Source organism: Poromitra crassiceps (assembly GCF_964638095.1).
Source record: "Poromitra crassiceps genome assembly, chromosome: 2".
NCBI lineage: Eukaryota > Metazoa > Chordata > Actinopteri > Beryciformes > Melamphaidae > Poromitra > Poromitra crassiceps.
In genome coordinates this window covers 10373845-10390949 of record NC_139624.1, presented here as the reverse complement: position 1 = coordinate 10390949, position 17105 = coordinate 10373845, and the positions used below count along the sequence as shown (strand labels likewise).

Genomic DNA, 17105 nt, shown 5'->3' with positions numbered 1-17105 from the left:
TCATTGCCTGCTTTTACTGCTGCTTGCTGGTAATAATCCCATCATTCCCATGTCAGAAAAAGTCTCCAGATTTGTCGCTAACGTTAGTCTCTTCTGAGAAGTTTTCTCGAGTTGGATGCAGCCAAGTCTATTGTGTGAGGCAGCCATTTGAGGCAGGCAGTGTTGTGTGACTGTGAGCATCCACAGCTGCGGAGAGGAGAGGAGCTGACTGACTGACAGCCTATATCAGAGACATATACAGTATAGGCCTAGCCTAACTTTTGTGGGGAGAAATACATTTAAAACTAGTCAGATATGACATATGCCACTTGTAAAATTGACGATGGTGCGACCACTATTTTGACTGGGCAGCTTTATGTAACAAAGGCGAAGCGCTCATTTTTGGCACATTGCCACCCCTCGTTAGTGCCTGAATGGTCGGAATGGACCCTCCGTTAAAACGGCATGTTTTTGAATGGAGTTTGGTTACAGATTCGCTAAAGCTGTTTCCATATCACATTTCTTGTTATCGATACATGCTACCGCACCCCCGCCCACTGGCAGAGAGAATACTGACCATTTCCAGCTGTTTCTAAACACAGACTCCTCATGTCTAGAAAGGTAAAACCGGAAAATATCCTGCTCTGGCTAGCCTGACATGATCCAGACTTCATGTTTAGAAGTGGCTTTTGACTACTGAAACTATGAAGTGCCATATTAACCATAGAGCCCAAACTAAACAGAAAGTAAACAGTTGCCTTTGGGGGGGAAATGGAGTGGAGTTTTCTTCTTCTCCCGTCAATGCCGAAATGCATTCTGGGCAGTGTCGAATTATCTTACCAGTGGGTCAAAATGCTATTGGTTTTGGTGGTAAATTATCGTACAAATACGATCATTATCGTGCGTCTGGTGTTTTGGAAAGTTTTCTGCTGTACACATTGACTGTCACTGTATATTATTATTATTACAGTAAGTACAGTAGCCTAGCCCAAGTGTTGTCACAGGTGTTATCTGCACATATGGCATTTTTTTAACATATGCATTATAATCAGTGTTGGGCAAGTTACTTTCAAAATGTAATATACTACATATTACTAGTCACTTCAATTTGAAAGTAATAAGTTACTTTACAATATTACTGTCTGTGTAGAGTAACTTGTTACTTATTACACTACTTTTGGATTACTTTCACCAAAACAACAGCAGCAGCAGAATGACATTGCCGCCCCGGAACCATCCCGAAAAATAATTTCAACCGTCTTGAAGTCAGTGTAAACAATCCAAAATTCAAAATGTTATCATTTCCTTTGTTATTGTCATCTATAGTGGTTATTTGCATAAAAACACACGGTTTGATTAGGAAATGATTTTATTTAAATAGGTGCTTTGATTTAAAAAAAAAATCGATTTGTAACTTGAGTTACTTGACAAAGTAACTGGTATAATATTACTGAAATCCTATAAGTAATAAGTTATATTACTGAGTTACTGCTAAAAGTAATATATTACATGTAATATGTTACTTTTGTAATGAGTTACCCCCAACACTGATTATAATGCCACCCTTTTCTCCATATTTCTGCCCTGGGGGCATGTTTTAATTTTGTTTTTGTTTTTTGTGGGTATTTTCATAAGAATGTTGAGTCCTAACTGTAAAAAAAAAAAAAAAAAAAACATTACCTGCACCACGCTCTTTAACTTTACAACAATCCACCCAAAGTACCAAACAGGCCTGCTTTATTGCACAATCCAAATCTTCGACAAATCTTTCCATTTTCAGCGTGTAGCAACGAGCTAGCGTTGTTGTTGTTGTTATTTCACAGCGTTGGAGGCATTTGAGATGGACAGATTCGACACAGGGTGCGGAAAGGAAATCCATAAATGGTCGGAGCCTGTCGGTCAGAGCCGGTCAGCCAATGGCAGAGCTTGCCGGGAGTGCAATGGCATTTTCTGCCGCTGCCGACTGAAATGGTCGGCACCAATGGCAGAGCTCATACTGCTTCCAGGCAGTCAGACTAGACAGTGTGGGACAGCTACAGCCTTTCATGTCTTTTAGGGTTTGGCTCATGTGAAAAATGTGACTGAACATTGGAATAACACAAACATTATTGTGACTCATGATTGGGCGATGAAAGAGGAAGACTCATTTGCCATGTTTGAAAATACGCTTACCGATAAATGAAAGTTGTCCTGCACATAGACTAGGGCTGGCACGGATCACGGATAATCCGTGACCCGTACGGATCAGCCCCCACGGTTCGGAACGCGGTTCGGAACGTCAATGGTCCGCGGACCCCCCCCCCCCCCCCCTTTCGTTTCATTTAACGTTTAACGTTAGTGTATGAGAACGCCCAGCGCAGCCAGACACAGACAGGCATAATCATGGCAAGCACAAGTGAGCTTCCTCATCCCTTGTCGCTGCTGTAAAGTATGTCTGAAGGCTGTGGCTAGTGGCTACTAAAGACAGCGTCACACAAACTTATTTCAACACCTCTGAAAAAGCACAGGAATGCGATCAGCGTGCTGCGGGCTGCACAAGTCAGATAACGAGAGCCACAACACACACACACACACACGCGCGCACACGTTTCACAAACACATTATCACCGGACCGGTGAAATGTTGCCTTAGGACACATAACAACAAAACAACACGTGGGGCCACTGAGTAGCTTAACGTAGCATCAACGTTATATTTCCAGACTGACCTGCGGTCTGGTCTGTAGGTCTGTACCCGTGTCATGTGACTGGTGCAAGCAACAGCCACGAAGTTAGGCATAGCAGTGCCACCTAAAACAGGAAGTTGGGTCGTTCTGCTTCAGAGTAAAAGCATACATTGTTGTCACTTATGACAAAAAAATATTTTTTGAGCTGTGCAGGGCAACAAATGGTTAGAGAATTATAATAGTATTAAAAAAATCTAATCGAAAATCAAATTTTGAGAGAAAAAATCTGATATATATATTTGTTTGCTGATCCGAAAAATCCGTGATCCGTGGCTCAAAATCCGTCACGCGATCCGATCCGTGGGTTTTCTGATCCGTGCCAGCCCTAACATAGACCCATATTGGGAGAAACTGCTCCGTGTGTGTATTTCAGTCAGATCTGGAAAGCACTCTAGTGAAACTAACAAATACCTGAAAGACAGACGCCTCCTCCTCTCTTTAACAAATTGATACCTCTTAAGAATCTCTCTCTCCGCCTGATGTTCATTGTTTCCAGTGGAGAAGATGAGCTGTTGGCACGTTTTGAGACCTCTCTCCCTCCCTCCTCCCTCTCTCCCTCCCTCTCTCCCTCCCTCTCTCTCCTCCCTCCCTCTCTCCCTCCCTCCCTCCCTCTCTCCCTCCCTCCCTCCCTCCCTCCCTCCCGTCTCCTCTCTCCCCTCCCTCCCTCCCTCTCTCCCTCCCTCCCTCCCTCCCTCCCTCCCTCTCTCCCCTCCCTCCCTCCCTCCCTCCCTCCCTCCCTCCCTTTCTCCCTCCCCCCCTCCCTCCCTCCCTCTCTCCCTCTCTCCCTCCCTCCCTCCTCCCTCCCTCTCTCCCTCCCCCCCCCTCCCTCCCTCTCTCCCCCCCCCCTCCCTCCCTCCCAGCTCCAAGTTCAAACTGTTTGAACCTCTTTCCTGTTGCATGTCTTTAGCTCCATCTGTCTCTCTGCATCCCATTCTTCCTCTCTCTCCTCTCTTCTCTCTCTCTCTCTCTCTCCCTCTCTCTCTCTCTCTCTCTCTCTCCCTTTCTCTCTCCCTCTCTCTCTCCCTCTCTCTCTCTCTCTCTCTCTCCCTCTCTCTCTCTCTCTCTCCTCTCCCTCTCCCTCTCCCTCTCCCTCTCCCTCTCTCTCTCTCTCTCTCTCTCTCTCTCTCTCCCTCTCCCTCTCCCTCTCCCTCTCTCTCTCTCTCTCTCTCTCTCTCCTCTCTCTCTCTCTCTCTCTCGCTCTCTTGGCCAATTCCCCCTGCTCTCCCGGTCGTTGCTCCACCCCCTCTGCCGATCTGGGGAGAGTTGTAGACTGCTGTAGCACATGCTTCCTCTGATACATGTGCAGTCGCCAGCAGCGTCTTTTCACCTGGCAGCGAGGGGTTTCACCAGCAGGACGTAGCACGTGGGACGATCACACTATTCCCCCCAGTTCCCTATTCCCCCCAGTTCCCTATTCCCCCCAGTTCCCTATTCCCCCCAGTTCCCTATTCCTCCCAGTTCCCCCCCCCCTTCCTCCCCTAGTCGACTAGTGCATGGACCAGGGCACGTACCCTTAATCCAAGCCGGAGGTAACAACCCTCATGTTGGTAGGCAGGGAATCTACTGCTGCACTCCTCCCTCTCATATACTGTGTCTCTCCCCCCTACTCCTCTCTCTCATACACTGTCTCTCCCCCCTTCCCCCCCCACTCCTCTCTCTCATACACTGTCTCTCCCCCCTTCCCCCCCCACTCCTCTCTCTCATACACTGTCTCTCCCCCCTTCCCCCCCCACTCCTCTCTCTCATAAACTGTGTCTCTCCCCCCCTCCCCCCCACTCCTCTCTCTCATACACTGTGTCTCTCCCCCCTCCCCCCCACTCCTCTCTCTCATACACTGTGTCTCTCCCCCCCCACTCCTCCCTCTCATATACTGTGTCTCTCCCCCCCTTCCCCCCCACTCCTCCCTCTCATATACTGTGTCTCTCCCCCCCTTCCCCCCCACTCCTCCCTCTCATATACTGTGTCTCTCCCCCCCCACTCCTCTCTCATATACTGTGTCTCTCCCCCCCCCACTCCTCTCTCTCATACACTGTCTCTCCCCCCTTCCCCCCCACTCCTCCCTCTCATATACTGTGTCTCCCCCCCCTACTCCTCCCTCTCATATACTGTGTCTCCCCCCCTCCCCCCCACTCCTTTCATATACTGTGTCTCCCCCCCCACTCCTCCCTCTCATATACTGTGTCTCCCCCCCTACCCCCCACTCCTCTCTCTCATATACTGTGTCTCTTCCCCCTCCCCCACTCCTCTCTCTCATATACTGTGTCTCTCCCCCCCTCCCCCCTCCCCCACTCCTCTCTCTCATATACTGTGTCTCTCCCCCCCTCCCCCCTCCCCCACTCCTCTCTCTCATACACTGTGTCTCTCCCCCCCTCCTCCCTCCCCCACTCCTCTCTCTCATACACTGTGTCTCTCCCCCCCTCCCCCCTCCCCCACTCCTCTCTCTCATACACTGTGTCTCTCCCCCCCTCCCCCCTCCCCCACTCCTCTCTCTCATATACTGTGTCTCTCCCCCCTCCCCCCTCCCCCACTCCTCTCTCTCATACACTGTGTCTCTCCCCCCCTCCTCCCTCCCCCACTCCTCTCTCTCATATACTGTGTCTCTCCCCCCTCCCCCCTCCCCCACTCCTCTCTCTCATACACTGTGTCTCTCCCCCCCTCCCCCCTCCCCCTCCCCCACTCCTCTCTCTCATACACTGTGTCTCTCCCCCTCCCCCCTCACCCACTCCTCTCTCTCATACACTGTGTCTCTCCCCCCCTCCCCCCTCCTCCCTCCCCCACTCCTCTCTCTCATATACTGTGTCTCTCCCCCCCTCCCCCCTCCCCCACTCCTCTCTCTCATATACTGTGTCTCTCCCCCCCTCCCCCCCACTCCTCTCTCTCATATACTGTGTCTCTCCCCCCCTCCCCCACTCCTCTCTCTCAAATACTGTGTCTCCCCCCCCCACTCCTCTCTCTCATATACTGTGTCTCTCCCCCCCTCCCCCACTCCTCTCTCTCATATATTGTGTCTCTCCCCCCCTCCCCCCTCCCCCTTCCCCCCCACACTGCAGTGGTCCCATGGCTTCTACCTCACGCACAACCAGGGCCAGACCGGCTTTGAGTTCTTCTTCAAGACCAAAGAGCTGAAAAAGAAGTGGCTGGAGCAGTTCGGCATGGCCATGTGAGTGTGTGTGTGTGTGTGTGTGTGTGTGTGTGTGTGTGTGTGTGTGCCCGTGCGTGCGTGCGTGCGTGCGTGTGTGCGTGTGTGTGTGTGTGTGTGTGTGTGTGTGAGTGTAAGTGCGTCTCTGTGTGTGTGTGTGTGTGTGTGTGTGTGTGTGTGTGTGTGTATGTGTGTGTGTGTGTGAGTGCGTCTGTGTGTGTGCGCTTTCATGCAAGATGGTGCGATAAGACTGCGTGTGTGTGTGTGTGTGTGTGTGCCCCTTTGTCTGCACTGTATTTTTGTCTCAGCAACAAAACACACACACACACACACACACACACACACACACACACACACACACACACACACACACACACACACACGTCCTGTTCTTCAAGTTAGACCAGTGCATGATTGATGAGGGACACAGCGCTGCCACACGCAGGCTCAGCCTCAGATCAGCAGACACGCGCTTCACTTCCAAATCCACAACCCAACTAGCAAACACAGCGCGCACGCACGCACACACGCACGCACGCACACACACACACACACACACACCACACACACACACACACACGCGCGCGCGCACGCGCACGCACACGCACGCGCACACACACACGCACGCACGCACACACACACACACGCACGCACACACACACACACACACACACACACGCAATGCACAGGTGTTGCATTTGCTACGCAGCATTCATGCATTCATGAAGGACTTAAATCCTGTTGCTAAAGATTGAATTTAATGTAATTGTATAAATGTTCACTACTTACTGACATCAAAATCCTGTTGAGTGACGCACGCCAATCCGAGGACAGGCTGCAAGCCTTTGGCTGGGACGCTGCGGTACTCTAAGCCAATCAGAAATGCCTGGCAACCTGCAGCAGTCTTGCCTGTGAGAGATGGCTGCCTGCTGGAGCTGAATCTGTCTGCGCTCCCCATGGGGCTCACTGGCTAGCTCACCAGTTTCATGGAATAATGGGTTTGGGAGCACAACTAGAACGACCGCACCGCACCGGATATATGCCTCCGCCAAACAAGTGAGCAGTCGACATCCATGACGACTTTGACTTTGACGTTTGAGCCAAATGTGAAGAAATTCCGTCAAGGTGTTACTGAGATGGCGTTAATGGCGTCACATGAGGTCACAGTGACCTTGACCTTTGACCACCAAACTGTAATCTGTTCATCCTTGAGTCCAAGTGGACGTTTGAGGCAAATTTGAAGAAATTCCGTCAGGGCGTTCTTGAGATATCGTGTTAACGAGATTGAAAATGGCATTCGTGAGGTCACAGTGACCTTAACCTTTGTCCTTTGACCACCAACATCTAATTAATAATAATAATAATAATAATAATAATAATAATAGATAGGACTTATAGTACTTTTCTAAGTACTCAAAGACGCTTTACATGGGTTTGATTTAGACAAAAATCTGAAGAAAACAACTGAAAAGAACTTTGAACGCTACAGAGAGCCCTCCACATTAACAACGCCGCTGCCTGCTACAACCAACAAGCTCGTCAAGGCTTTTCCGCACTGGCCATATGCTAGGTTTCACCTAGCCTTGTTTATGTGGAGTTATATTTTCATTCAAATATAATCCATAATCATCACATTAGTCGTTTTCCAAGATTTTCGATCTCTGCACGTAATTGTCACATCTCGGCTTTCTTTGTCAAATTTACCAATTTCTTTATATCGTCCTTGCACATGCTCATCTCGTAATTCTGATATGTCTGAGAGAAGACTGAAGACAAAAATGCATGCAAAACACAATCAGTCTGTCAGCTCAGTGTATGACGTGTACCAAAGTAAACTTTTGCAATTAAACACAAGGGAATAAACCATAACCGGTTCTAAAACAAGGACTAAAATAAGAACAAGAACAATTAGAAAAGTGCACGCCGCCAGGCTCCACTATGCGTATGTACACAAAATTCATGAACTCATCTTTGCTTGAAGGACTCCATCATTTATTGTTATCACAAAATGTGGATCATAATATTACGTACGTGTACAGCTACATTCACAGTTTTCCCGCTCACCCAGCTCCGTGCCGGTCAGCACACCGCTGTCCGCCGTGACGGCATCCACACCGCCGCTCCCTCCCTCACGCTCGCCCACTCCGCTAGCTTAGCGTTAGCTAATTAGCTAAAACACGACAGGTGCCTCAAATTGTCAAGATACTCTTCAGCACAACTGCTAACAAAACGTTATGTCAACTAAAGTACGATGATTTCCAACCAAGCGAGCCGCCCCATTGTTGTTGATCACTTACGCCCCTACTGGCCGCAGGAGTGAGTGCGTGCGTGCAGAGAGGCTTGTGAGGATGTCATGAAGCCTGTGTGTTTGATGTAAAGTAGGGGACCAGGAGTCATGAAATAAAGCAGCGATTCAATGGAATTAGACTGGCTTTTTCCACCCAGTAATGTACGTGAATGAGTCTCGGAGACATTGACATAGAGAGATATTGACAACATCAACATGCACAGCAACACAGTACATACTTACAAAAGAAAATGTATGTATGCATGGGTAAGTGTGTATATGTGGATATGTATGTACAGTATGTGTGTATGTATATGTACATACGTATGTGTATATATTATATACTTTGTTTATTTTTGTTTGTATATTGAGGTACAGCCGGATGTTTATATATATTTTGGTGTGATAGTGTCTTGTAATTCCATGTGGGATGGGCCAGAAATGGCATGACACGGAGGAAAAAAAAAACGAACTAACTAACTAACTAACTACATACATGGTACAGTATAAGATGGGGTTGGAGCTGCCGATAGCTGTTTTGTGCACTTCCATTTGACATGTGGTAGAATAAACTATATACTGTACCTATATACAATTGATATACCCAGAATTAAAGCCCAACCTCGTCCGTTCCCAGAACTTCACAGCCAAACACCAGTGGATTTTGTTTAGCCTGAGCCCAGATACATACCTGTCTGTAAACACATCAGGGCATTCAGTCCTAACCGCAGCTGACAGCAGCAAAAATCAGTTTCCCGCCGTGGGACTCCCAAGCAGCTGCATTATGCCGAAAAACAAAATATCGGAAGAAAAATAAGTTTGTTTTTTTATTGAAATGAAAGAAGCAATCTTGAGGATGAGGATTAAAGGCCCTTACACACCAAGAGTGATTTATTCGTGTGATTTATTTGCACGTCAATAATATTTTTCAACCCCCGTATCCAGTCACTGCAACCATGCATATCAATGGCAACATTTCACTCAACCAAATTGCGGCACATATTTTTTTCGGATCAAGGTCGATTTTTGCGAATTTTCGTCTGCCACATGAAAAGATCTACAGTACATATATACACACATATACTTTATATATATCACTAGGTATCAATATCTCTAGGTATTGTAACACTGAACGCTGCCAAGTAAGTAGACACATCCTAAATTGTGTTGCTACAGGCAGAGTTGGGCCAGTCACACGCACACACGCGCGCACACACACACACACACACACACACACACACACACACACACACACACACACACACACACACACACACACACACACACACACACACCTCTCAAGCCATATCCCCAGGGGCCAAGAATAGGTGTGCGTAGACTTCAAGCAGACCTCGCCTGTCTGCGTGCAACTCTCCCTTTCTTCCCACTTCAAAGAGCCGTATCAGTAAAAAGTGACTTTAGCCATGGAGGAGGAGGAGCTTGTTGGCCACAATTATAAGTGAAACATATTTTTCACTTTGAAATGAATGTTTTCATCACATTAATTACAAACCAGTTCAAGAATGGAAACAAAGGCAGCAGCCATTCAAAACGCCTCTTCCAGCCATACGTGGAAGTCAATGATTTCTCTGATGAGGAGTTGAAGCACATTGTTTGCAGACTTTCAGACTTCATACTGGCCCAAAGCTGTTGCAGTTACCAACGAGCAAGATGCTGTCATAATTTTGTATCATTAATCTATCCTTATTTTTAATCAAATATGTCATGAGGCATTGTGGAGTATAGGAAGATATGAAGACAACGAATCAAAGATGCAAAGAAGCTTGTCCCAGTGATACTTTATTTTCTTGGTCTTCTCAATTCATGGTGATATTTCAGAAGTATTTCATTGTAAGGTTGGGCGATATGGACAACATCAAAAATTACATTTCTTTTGACCAAATACCTCAATATCGATATTGCGACAATTTTGCAGTTGTGAAGAATTGAGCTTTCATAAAATATTGACACAATGAGATATTTTTGATAAATAATCATCAGTAATGTTGATATAATGACTAAGTGGGTAAAGACAATAGAACAGCTAGAACAGTCTGGTAAGCTCAAAAAATGTAATTACATCACTTTACTGTAATGCAGCCTTGCCATATCACCACATTACGGTATTCAAAATCTAAGATGATATCTAGTCTCATATCACGATATTGATACTGTTCCATAAGGCATCTGATAGAGAAAATTTACATCACATTAGCCTTTATTTGGACAATCACTAGTTATTAATATATTCATATACATTTCCATTTTAGTTACATATAGTTATGACACAGACATATTTCATAGTTAGATGACCTGTGTACATACACAGATAGACATCATATTTGGATAACCTGTGTACATACACAGACAAACGTATTTAGATAACTTGTACCATACATTTGCAGCTCCTCTCGATCGCACACTGTGCCCTGCACTGTGTCCTGGGATTGTGTTGTTTTACAATGAAATAGCTGCTTCTTTTTGTTTGCTTGTTACATTTTGTTTGTTACACATTGTGGGTATTTCAAAAACATATCAACCATATTGGTTAGACAACTATGATTGCTTCCCAGTCTCGCTCGGTGCTCAATATCTCTGGCCGATCCTAGCCAGCGTGCCACGGGGCTACACCCCGCCGAGTGAGTGGTAGGTTATGGGGAGATCTTTTGGTTTTATTTAGTATGTCGTGTGGTTCCTAAAGACCTGCAATATGTATATTGACAGCATCTAAAGGCAATATATGTCATATATCTACCTATCCAGCACAAGTTGACATATGTCACCATACTGTATGTACATATTTTGACATACAAGCCTTAATATGAATCAACATATATGCTCATATAACCAATTAACATCTGATTATTCTCATACATGTTATAATATATGTTCATGTAAGTAATGAACATAATATGATTGTTCTTACATTATGTCTACATGTGAGGTCTCCAGACCAAATTTCAAGCAGAAGGCCACTCATGCATAATCTGATCACCCCCTGACGTCAGTCAAGTCCTAGTATGACGTGGTCAGTCAAAGTCCAAGTATGACGTCTGCAATGACGTCAGATATGACGTCAGTTAATTCTCATATATATAGCAAGGGTTCTACGTCACCTCTCTGTCTCTGGCCGATCATAGCAGCAGCTAGCTTCACGGCAGTCCATCTCCCCTGAAGCCGTCCTCCGAAGCGTTGTTTTGCCCCACCCACCTCCCCAGTCCGCCACCAACGAGTCTTGACTCCGCCTATGCAGATGCCCTCCTCTTGCCTCAAGAGCAGCGCCACTGGCCAATGGAGTCATGCTCCAAAGTATTTGCCATGAATGCCGATTGCTAAATAAAGTTTGTTAAATCCTACCAACTGGCCTCTCATGATTGAAATATATATATGTAAGCAATGAACATAGGTTATTCTTATGTAAACGTATACTGTATGCTAATATAAGCAATGAACATATAAGTTATTCTCATCCTTTTGAAAATATGTGTTCAACATTTATCATACATGGTTATTCTTACGTATATCAAGATATATGCTCATATAAGCAATAAAAATACAGTATATGAGTATTCTCATACATGCCAACATAATTGTTCATTATAATCATTGAACATATAGGGTTATTTGACATGTCAACAGAATGTGTTCATATAAGCAAGGAACATATATGTTATTCTCATACACATACCTGAACGACATCTACAACTTTCGTTGCCTAAACAAGGCGAGAAACATTGTAAAGGACAATTCTCATCCCGTTCATCAGCTGTTCAACCTGCTGCCCTCAGGGAGGCGCTACAGATGCATCAGAACCAGAACAAACAGAATCAAGAACAGTTCCCGCCCTAAACCCGTAACCATGTAGAATGCCAACATGCACTAACCCCTCCCTGCCGACAGTGCAATACTTAGCTATTTTAATCTTTTTTTTACTCTGGTTTTACTCACCTAAATAAGTGCAGTATCACGTATGAAAAGTTGATTGAGTTGTATGTAGAGCTGGGTATTGGTTCAAATTTCAAGAATTGGTTTGATTCCGATTCACAAGGTTTGCGAATCGATTAATCCCGATTCGATTCCGATTCGATTAATTTCAATATCGATTTGGTTAGTGATACCAAAATGTGTTTTTTGAGCTGTAACCTGAATTACATGACTGTCCAGTTGTAACACAGGGGTTCCCAACCTTTTTTGCGCCAAGTAGATACATGGGGAAAAAAAGTTGCGGACCGGTTGTCAATTTTACTCACCAGGTGGTGACAAAGGGTAAATAACAGCCTTTTCATCTGTCAATAAAGACACTTTCACAGTTATGTACAGTGATTTGATTTAAGCCTATGTAATTTTAAAAGTAGATGTTAATGATCAAACATTTCCACTTATGTAGCCTACAGTATTTATGTTTTTGTTTCAACTACAAACATAAATAAACGTCAACTTGAAACTATGTTTCACAGTGCAGATCTACAGTAATGTCTCCTGCATAATGGTCTCATAGATCCAATGTTGATCTCATGTCTCATGTCTCATGTGCCTTGCAGATCCAACATCCACCCTGAGCATGGCACCAGCAACTTCCATGAGTTCAAAATGCACACCTTTGATAGGATCACCTCCTGCAGCTCTTGTCACATGCTGTTAAGGTACGAGCTCAGTTCTTATTCACACGCCAGCACGCACGCACACACGCACGCACACACGCACGCACACACGCACGCACGCACGCACGCACGCTCGCACGCGCGCGCACGCACGCACGCACGCGCACACACACACGCACGCACGCTCGCGCGCGCACGCACGCACACACACACACACACACACACACACACACACACAGCAGCACAGAGAGCTTCTCAAGGCTTTCGTCCAGCATAAAGATTGAGGAGGCTCGAGGACAATCAAACCACTGCCAAGAGCGATTTGACAGAAGGCCACTCCTCCATTCGTCTCCAGTGTACCTGAACAATCTATAGTCACTTCTCTCAGTCTCCTCTATATGCCGGCACTTCACCAGGTTTCTTTTGAATTGGCTGAATGTTATGTCCACCCAGAGGACTGAATGTTATGTCCACCCAGAGGACTGAATGTTATGTCGACCCAGAGGACTGAATGTTATGTCCACCCAGAGGACTGAATGTTATGTCCACCCAGAGGACTGAATGTTACGTCCACCCAGAGGACTGAATGTTACGTCCACCCAGAGGACTGAATGTTATGTCCACCCAGAGGACTGAATGTTACGTCCACCCAGAGGACTGAATGTTACGTCCACCCAGAGGACTGAATGTTACGTCCACCCAGAGGACTGAATGTTAAGTCCACCCAGAGGACTGAATGTTACATCCACCCAGAGGACTGAATGTTATGTCCACCCAGAGGACTGAATGTTAAGTCCACCCAGAGGACTGAATGTTACATCCACCCAGAGGACTGAATGTTATGTCCACCCAGAGGACTGAATGTTACATCCACCCAGAGGACTGAATGTTACGTCCACCCAGAGGACTGAATGTTACGTCCACCCAGAGGACTGAATGTTACATCCACCCAGAGGACTGAATGTTACATCCACCCAGAGGACTGAATGTTAAGTCCACCCAGAGGACTGAATGTTATGTCCACCCAGAGGACTGAATGTTACATCCACCCAGAGGACTGAATGTTACGTCCACCCAGAGGACTGAATGTTAAGTCCACCCAGAGGACTGAATGTTAAGTCCACCCAGAGGACTGAATGTTACGTCCACCCAGAGGACTGAATGTTACATCCACCCAGAGGACTGAATGTTAAGTCCACCCAGAGGACTGAATGTTATGTCCACCCAGAGGACTGAATGTTACATCCACCCAGAGGACTGAATGTTACATCCACCCAGAGGACTGAATGTTATGTCCACCCAGAGGACTGAATGTTATGTCCACCCAGAGGACTGAATGTTACGTCCACCCAGAGGACTGAATGTTATGTCCACCCAGAGGACTGAATGTTACATCCACCCAGAGGACTGAATGTTACATCCACCCAGAGGACTGAATGTTACGTCCACCCAGAGGACTGAATGTTACGTCCACCCAGAGGACTGAATGTTACATCCACCCAGAGGACTGAATGTTACATCCACCCAGAGGACTGAATGTTAAGTCCACCCAGAGGACTGAATGTTACGTCCACCCAGAGGACTGAATGTTACATCCACCCAGAGGACTGAATGTTACGTCCACCCAGAGGACTGAATGTTAAGTCCACCCAGAGGACTGAATGTTAAGTCCACCCAGAGGACTGAATGTTACGTCCACCCAGAGGACTGAATGTTACATCCACCCAGAGGACTGAATGTTAAGTCCACCCAGAGGACTGAATGTTATGTCCACCCAGAGGACTGAATGTTACATCCACCCAGAGGACTGAATGTTACATCCACCCAGAGGACTGAATGTTATGTCCACCCAGAGGACTGAATGTTATGTCCACCCAGAGGACTGAATGTTACGTCCACCCAGAGGACTGAATGTTATGTCCACCCAGAGGACTGAATGTTATGTCCACCCAGAGGACTGAATGTTATGTCCACCCAGAGGACTGAATGTTACGTCCACCCAGAGGACTGAATGTTATGTCCACCCAGAGGACTGAATGTTATGTCCACCCAGAGGACTGAATGTTACATCCACCCAGAGGACTGAATGTTATGTCCACCCAGAGGACTGAATGTTACGTCCACCCAGAGGACTGAATGTTATGTCCACCCAGAGGACTGAATGTTACATCCACCCAGAGGACTGAATGTTACGTCCACCCAGAGGACTGAATGTTACATCCACCCAGAGGACTGAATGTTACATCCACCCAGAGGACTGAATGTTATGTCCACCCAGAGGACTGAATGTTATGTCCACCCAGAGGACTGAATGTTACGTCCACCCAGAGGACTGAATGTTATGTCCACCCAGAGGACTGAATGTTATGTCCACCCAGAGGACTGAATGTTATGTCCACCCAGAGGACTGAATGTTACGTCCACCCAGAGGACTGAATGTTATGTCCACCCAGAGGACTGAATGTTATGTCCACCCAGAGGACTGAATGTTACATCCACCCAGAGGACTGAATGTTATGTCCACCCAGAGGACTGAATGTTATGTCCACCCAGAGGACTGAATGTTACATCCACCCAGAGGACTGAATGTTACATCCACCCAGAGGACTGAATGTTATGTCCACCCAGAGGACTGAATGTTATGTCCACCCAGAGGACTGAATGTTACGTCCACCCAGAGGACTGAATGTTATGTCCACCCAGAGGACTGAATGTTACGTCCACCCAGAGGACTGAATGTTATGTCCACCCAGAGGACTGAATGTTACGTCCACCCAGAGGACTGAATGTTACGCCCACCGAGAGGACTATGGCTCATGGTCTTTGGCACAGTGGGGCATAGAACACATGTCTTGTCACACTTCAGGACTTCTGGATGGTGACAGGGACAATATTATATATTATAACAACATTTGTGGGGCGGCTTTAGCTCAGGAGGTAGAGCGGGTCGGCCAATGACGCAAGGGTTGGCGGCTCGATCCCCGCTCCCTCCCAGCTGCTGTCATTGTGTCCTTGGGCAAGACACTTAACCCTCCTTGCCTGGTATGAATGTAGACATGATTGGTATGATTGGTATGAATGTAGACATGAATGATGGTGGTTCGGAGGGGCCGTTGAGCGCCAATGTGTGGCTGCCACGCTTCTGAACCACCGGTACGAATGGTGTGAACGAATAATGATTCTGTGTAAGCGCTTTGAGCCTTGGAAAGGCGCTATATAAATCCAATCATTATTATTATTATTATTATTTGCCAGACGCTGAATTCACTAATATTTTGAGGATGAAACGTAAGACAAATATGGAAAATATACTCCTGTAATACGCCAAAGAAATCATTTGCAATGAAATGAGCCATGAGTCTGGCTTGATTTTACGATAAGTAAAAAGTGAGTTTATCTTTTATGAAAAAATATGAAATTTGCAAATTCCATTTGTGACATAGCGTCTGGTCCCAAAATAGAATCAAGCTCATGTCTAGTCAAAACAAACTCGTCACATCAACACAATACGTCTTTGCTCAGATACATCAAGCCAGAAGTCTCAAAAGTGATGCGAGCGGCCTACCTTCACTGCATGGGGCGATGACATCTCAACAGCCCGGCTTGTATGGCCAACCCAATCGATAGTCTGGAGCTCCATCGGCAGCTCCCGTTCAGTAGATTAGGGACACTAATTATAAAGAATAGTCTGACACACACTCACACCCACACGTGAGAACAGAGGGAAAACTGGAGAAATTGGACCCCAGGAGCAATACGTAGCTCCCTGATCAGACTAGCAGCCAAGTGGCAGAGAGAGAGGCCTCGCGCACCTGAAACCCATGGCTATAATCTCTAAGCCACTCCCACTTCCTATTTGACTCTCTGGGCAAAGACATAAATTACAATATCATAAATAAACAAGGGGGTCCCTGACAATCACATGTCAATCATATATCACCCTGTAACACATTGATCCTCATGTTTTTCTCAGAAGAGATTAAACTTAGGTGCATTATTCACCTTATCATTTGCCCATATCAGGACGCTTCTGCATAACGCCATTTTGGAATTCTTATTCCGTTTTAGACCCGGAAGTAGATTACTCCTACCTTTATCATTTTTAGACTTGCTAAAAAGCTGTTTTCAAGCAAAAAACAAACAAACTGTTATAAAGTTTTAATATTTTTTCGGATGAGAACGTAACATATATTACAAATATGTGACCAGTTTATTAACGCCTATTTAGAAGTTTTGAACGCAGATAATTCAGTGAGGCAATCAACTATAACTCACTGATAAACTTTTATCACATCGCAAAGAGGGAAATGAATTGAGAAAACTTGTTGGACAATGGACATAGGCTATTTACCTCCATAACCCGGAGGGTCGTTG

General features: G+C 46.1%; 1 protein-coding gene across 1 annotated transcript in view; it reads left to right on the top strand.

Moving 5' to 3' along the window:
• Window positions 1–17105, top strand: part of LOC310789758 (guanine nucleotide exchange factor VAV3-like) — a gene marked incomplete at its 5' end in the record, with an annotated part of 210799 nt that overhangs the window by 140161 nt on the left and 53533 nt on the right. The window contains 2 exons of the mRNA XM_083651434.1: window positions 5755–5864; window positions 12672–12773. Of these exons, the coding sequence (XP_083507560.1) occupies window positions 5755–5864; window positions 12672–12773 (212 nt within the window). The remainder of the gene's footprint in view (window positions 1–5754; window positions 5865–12671; window positions 12774–17105) is intronic.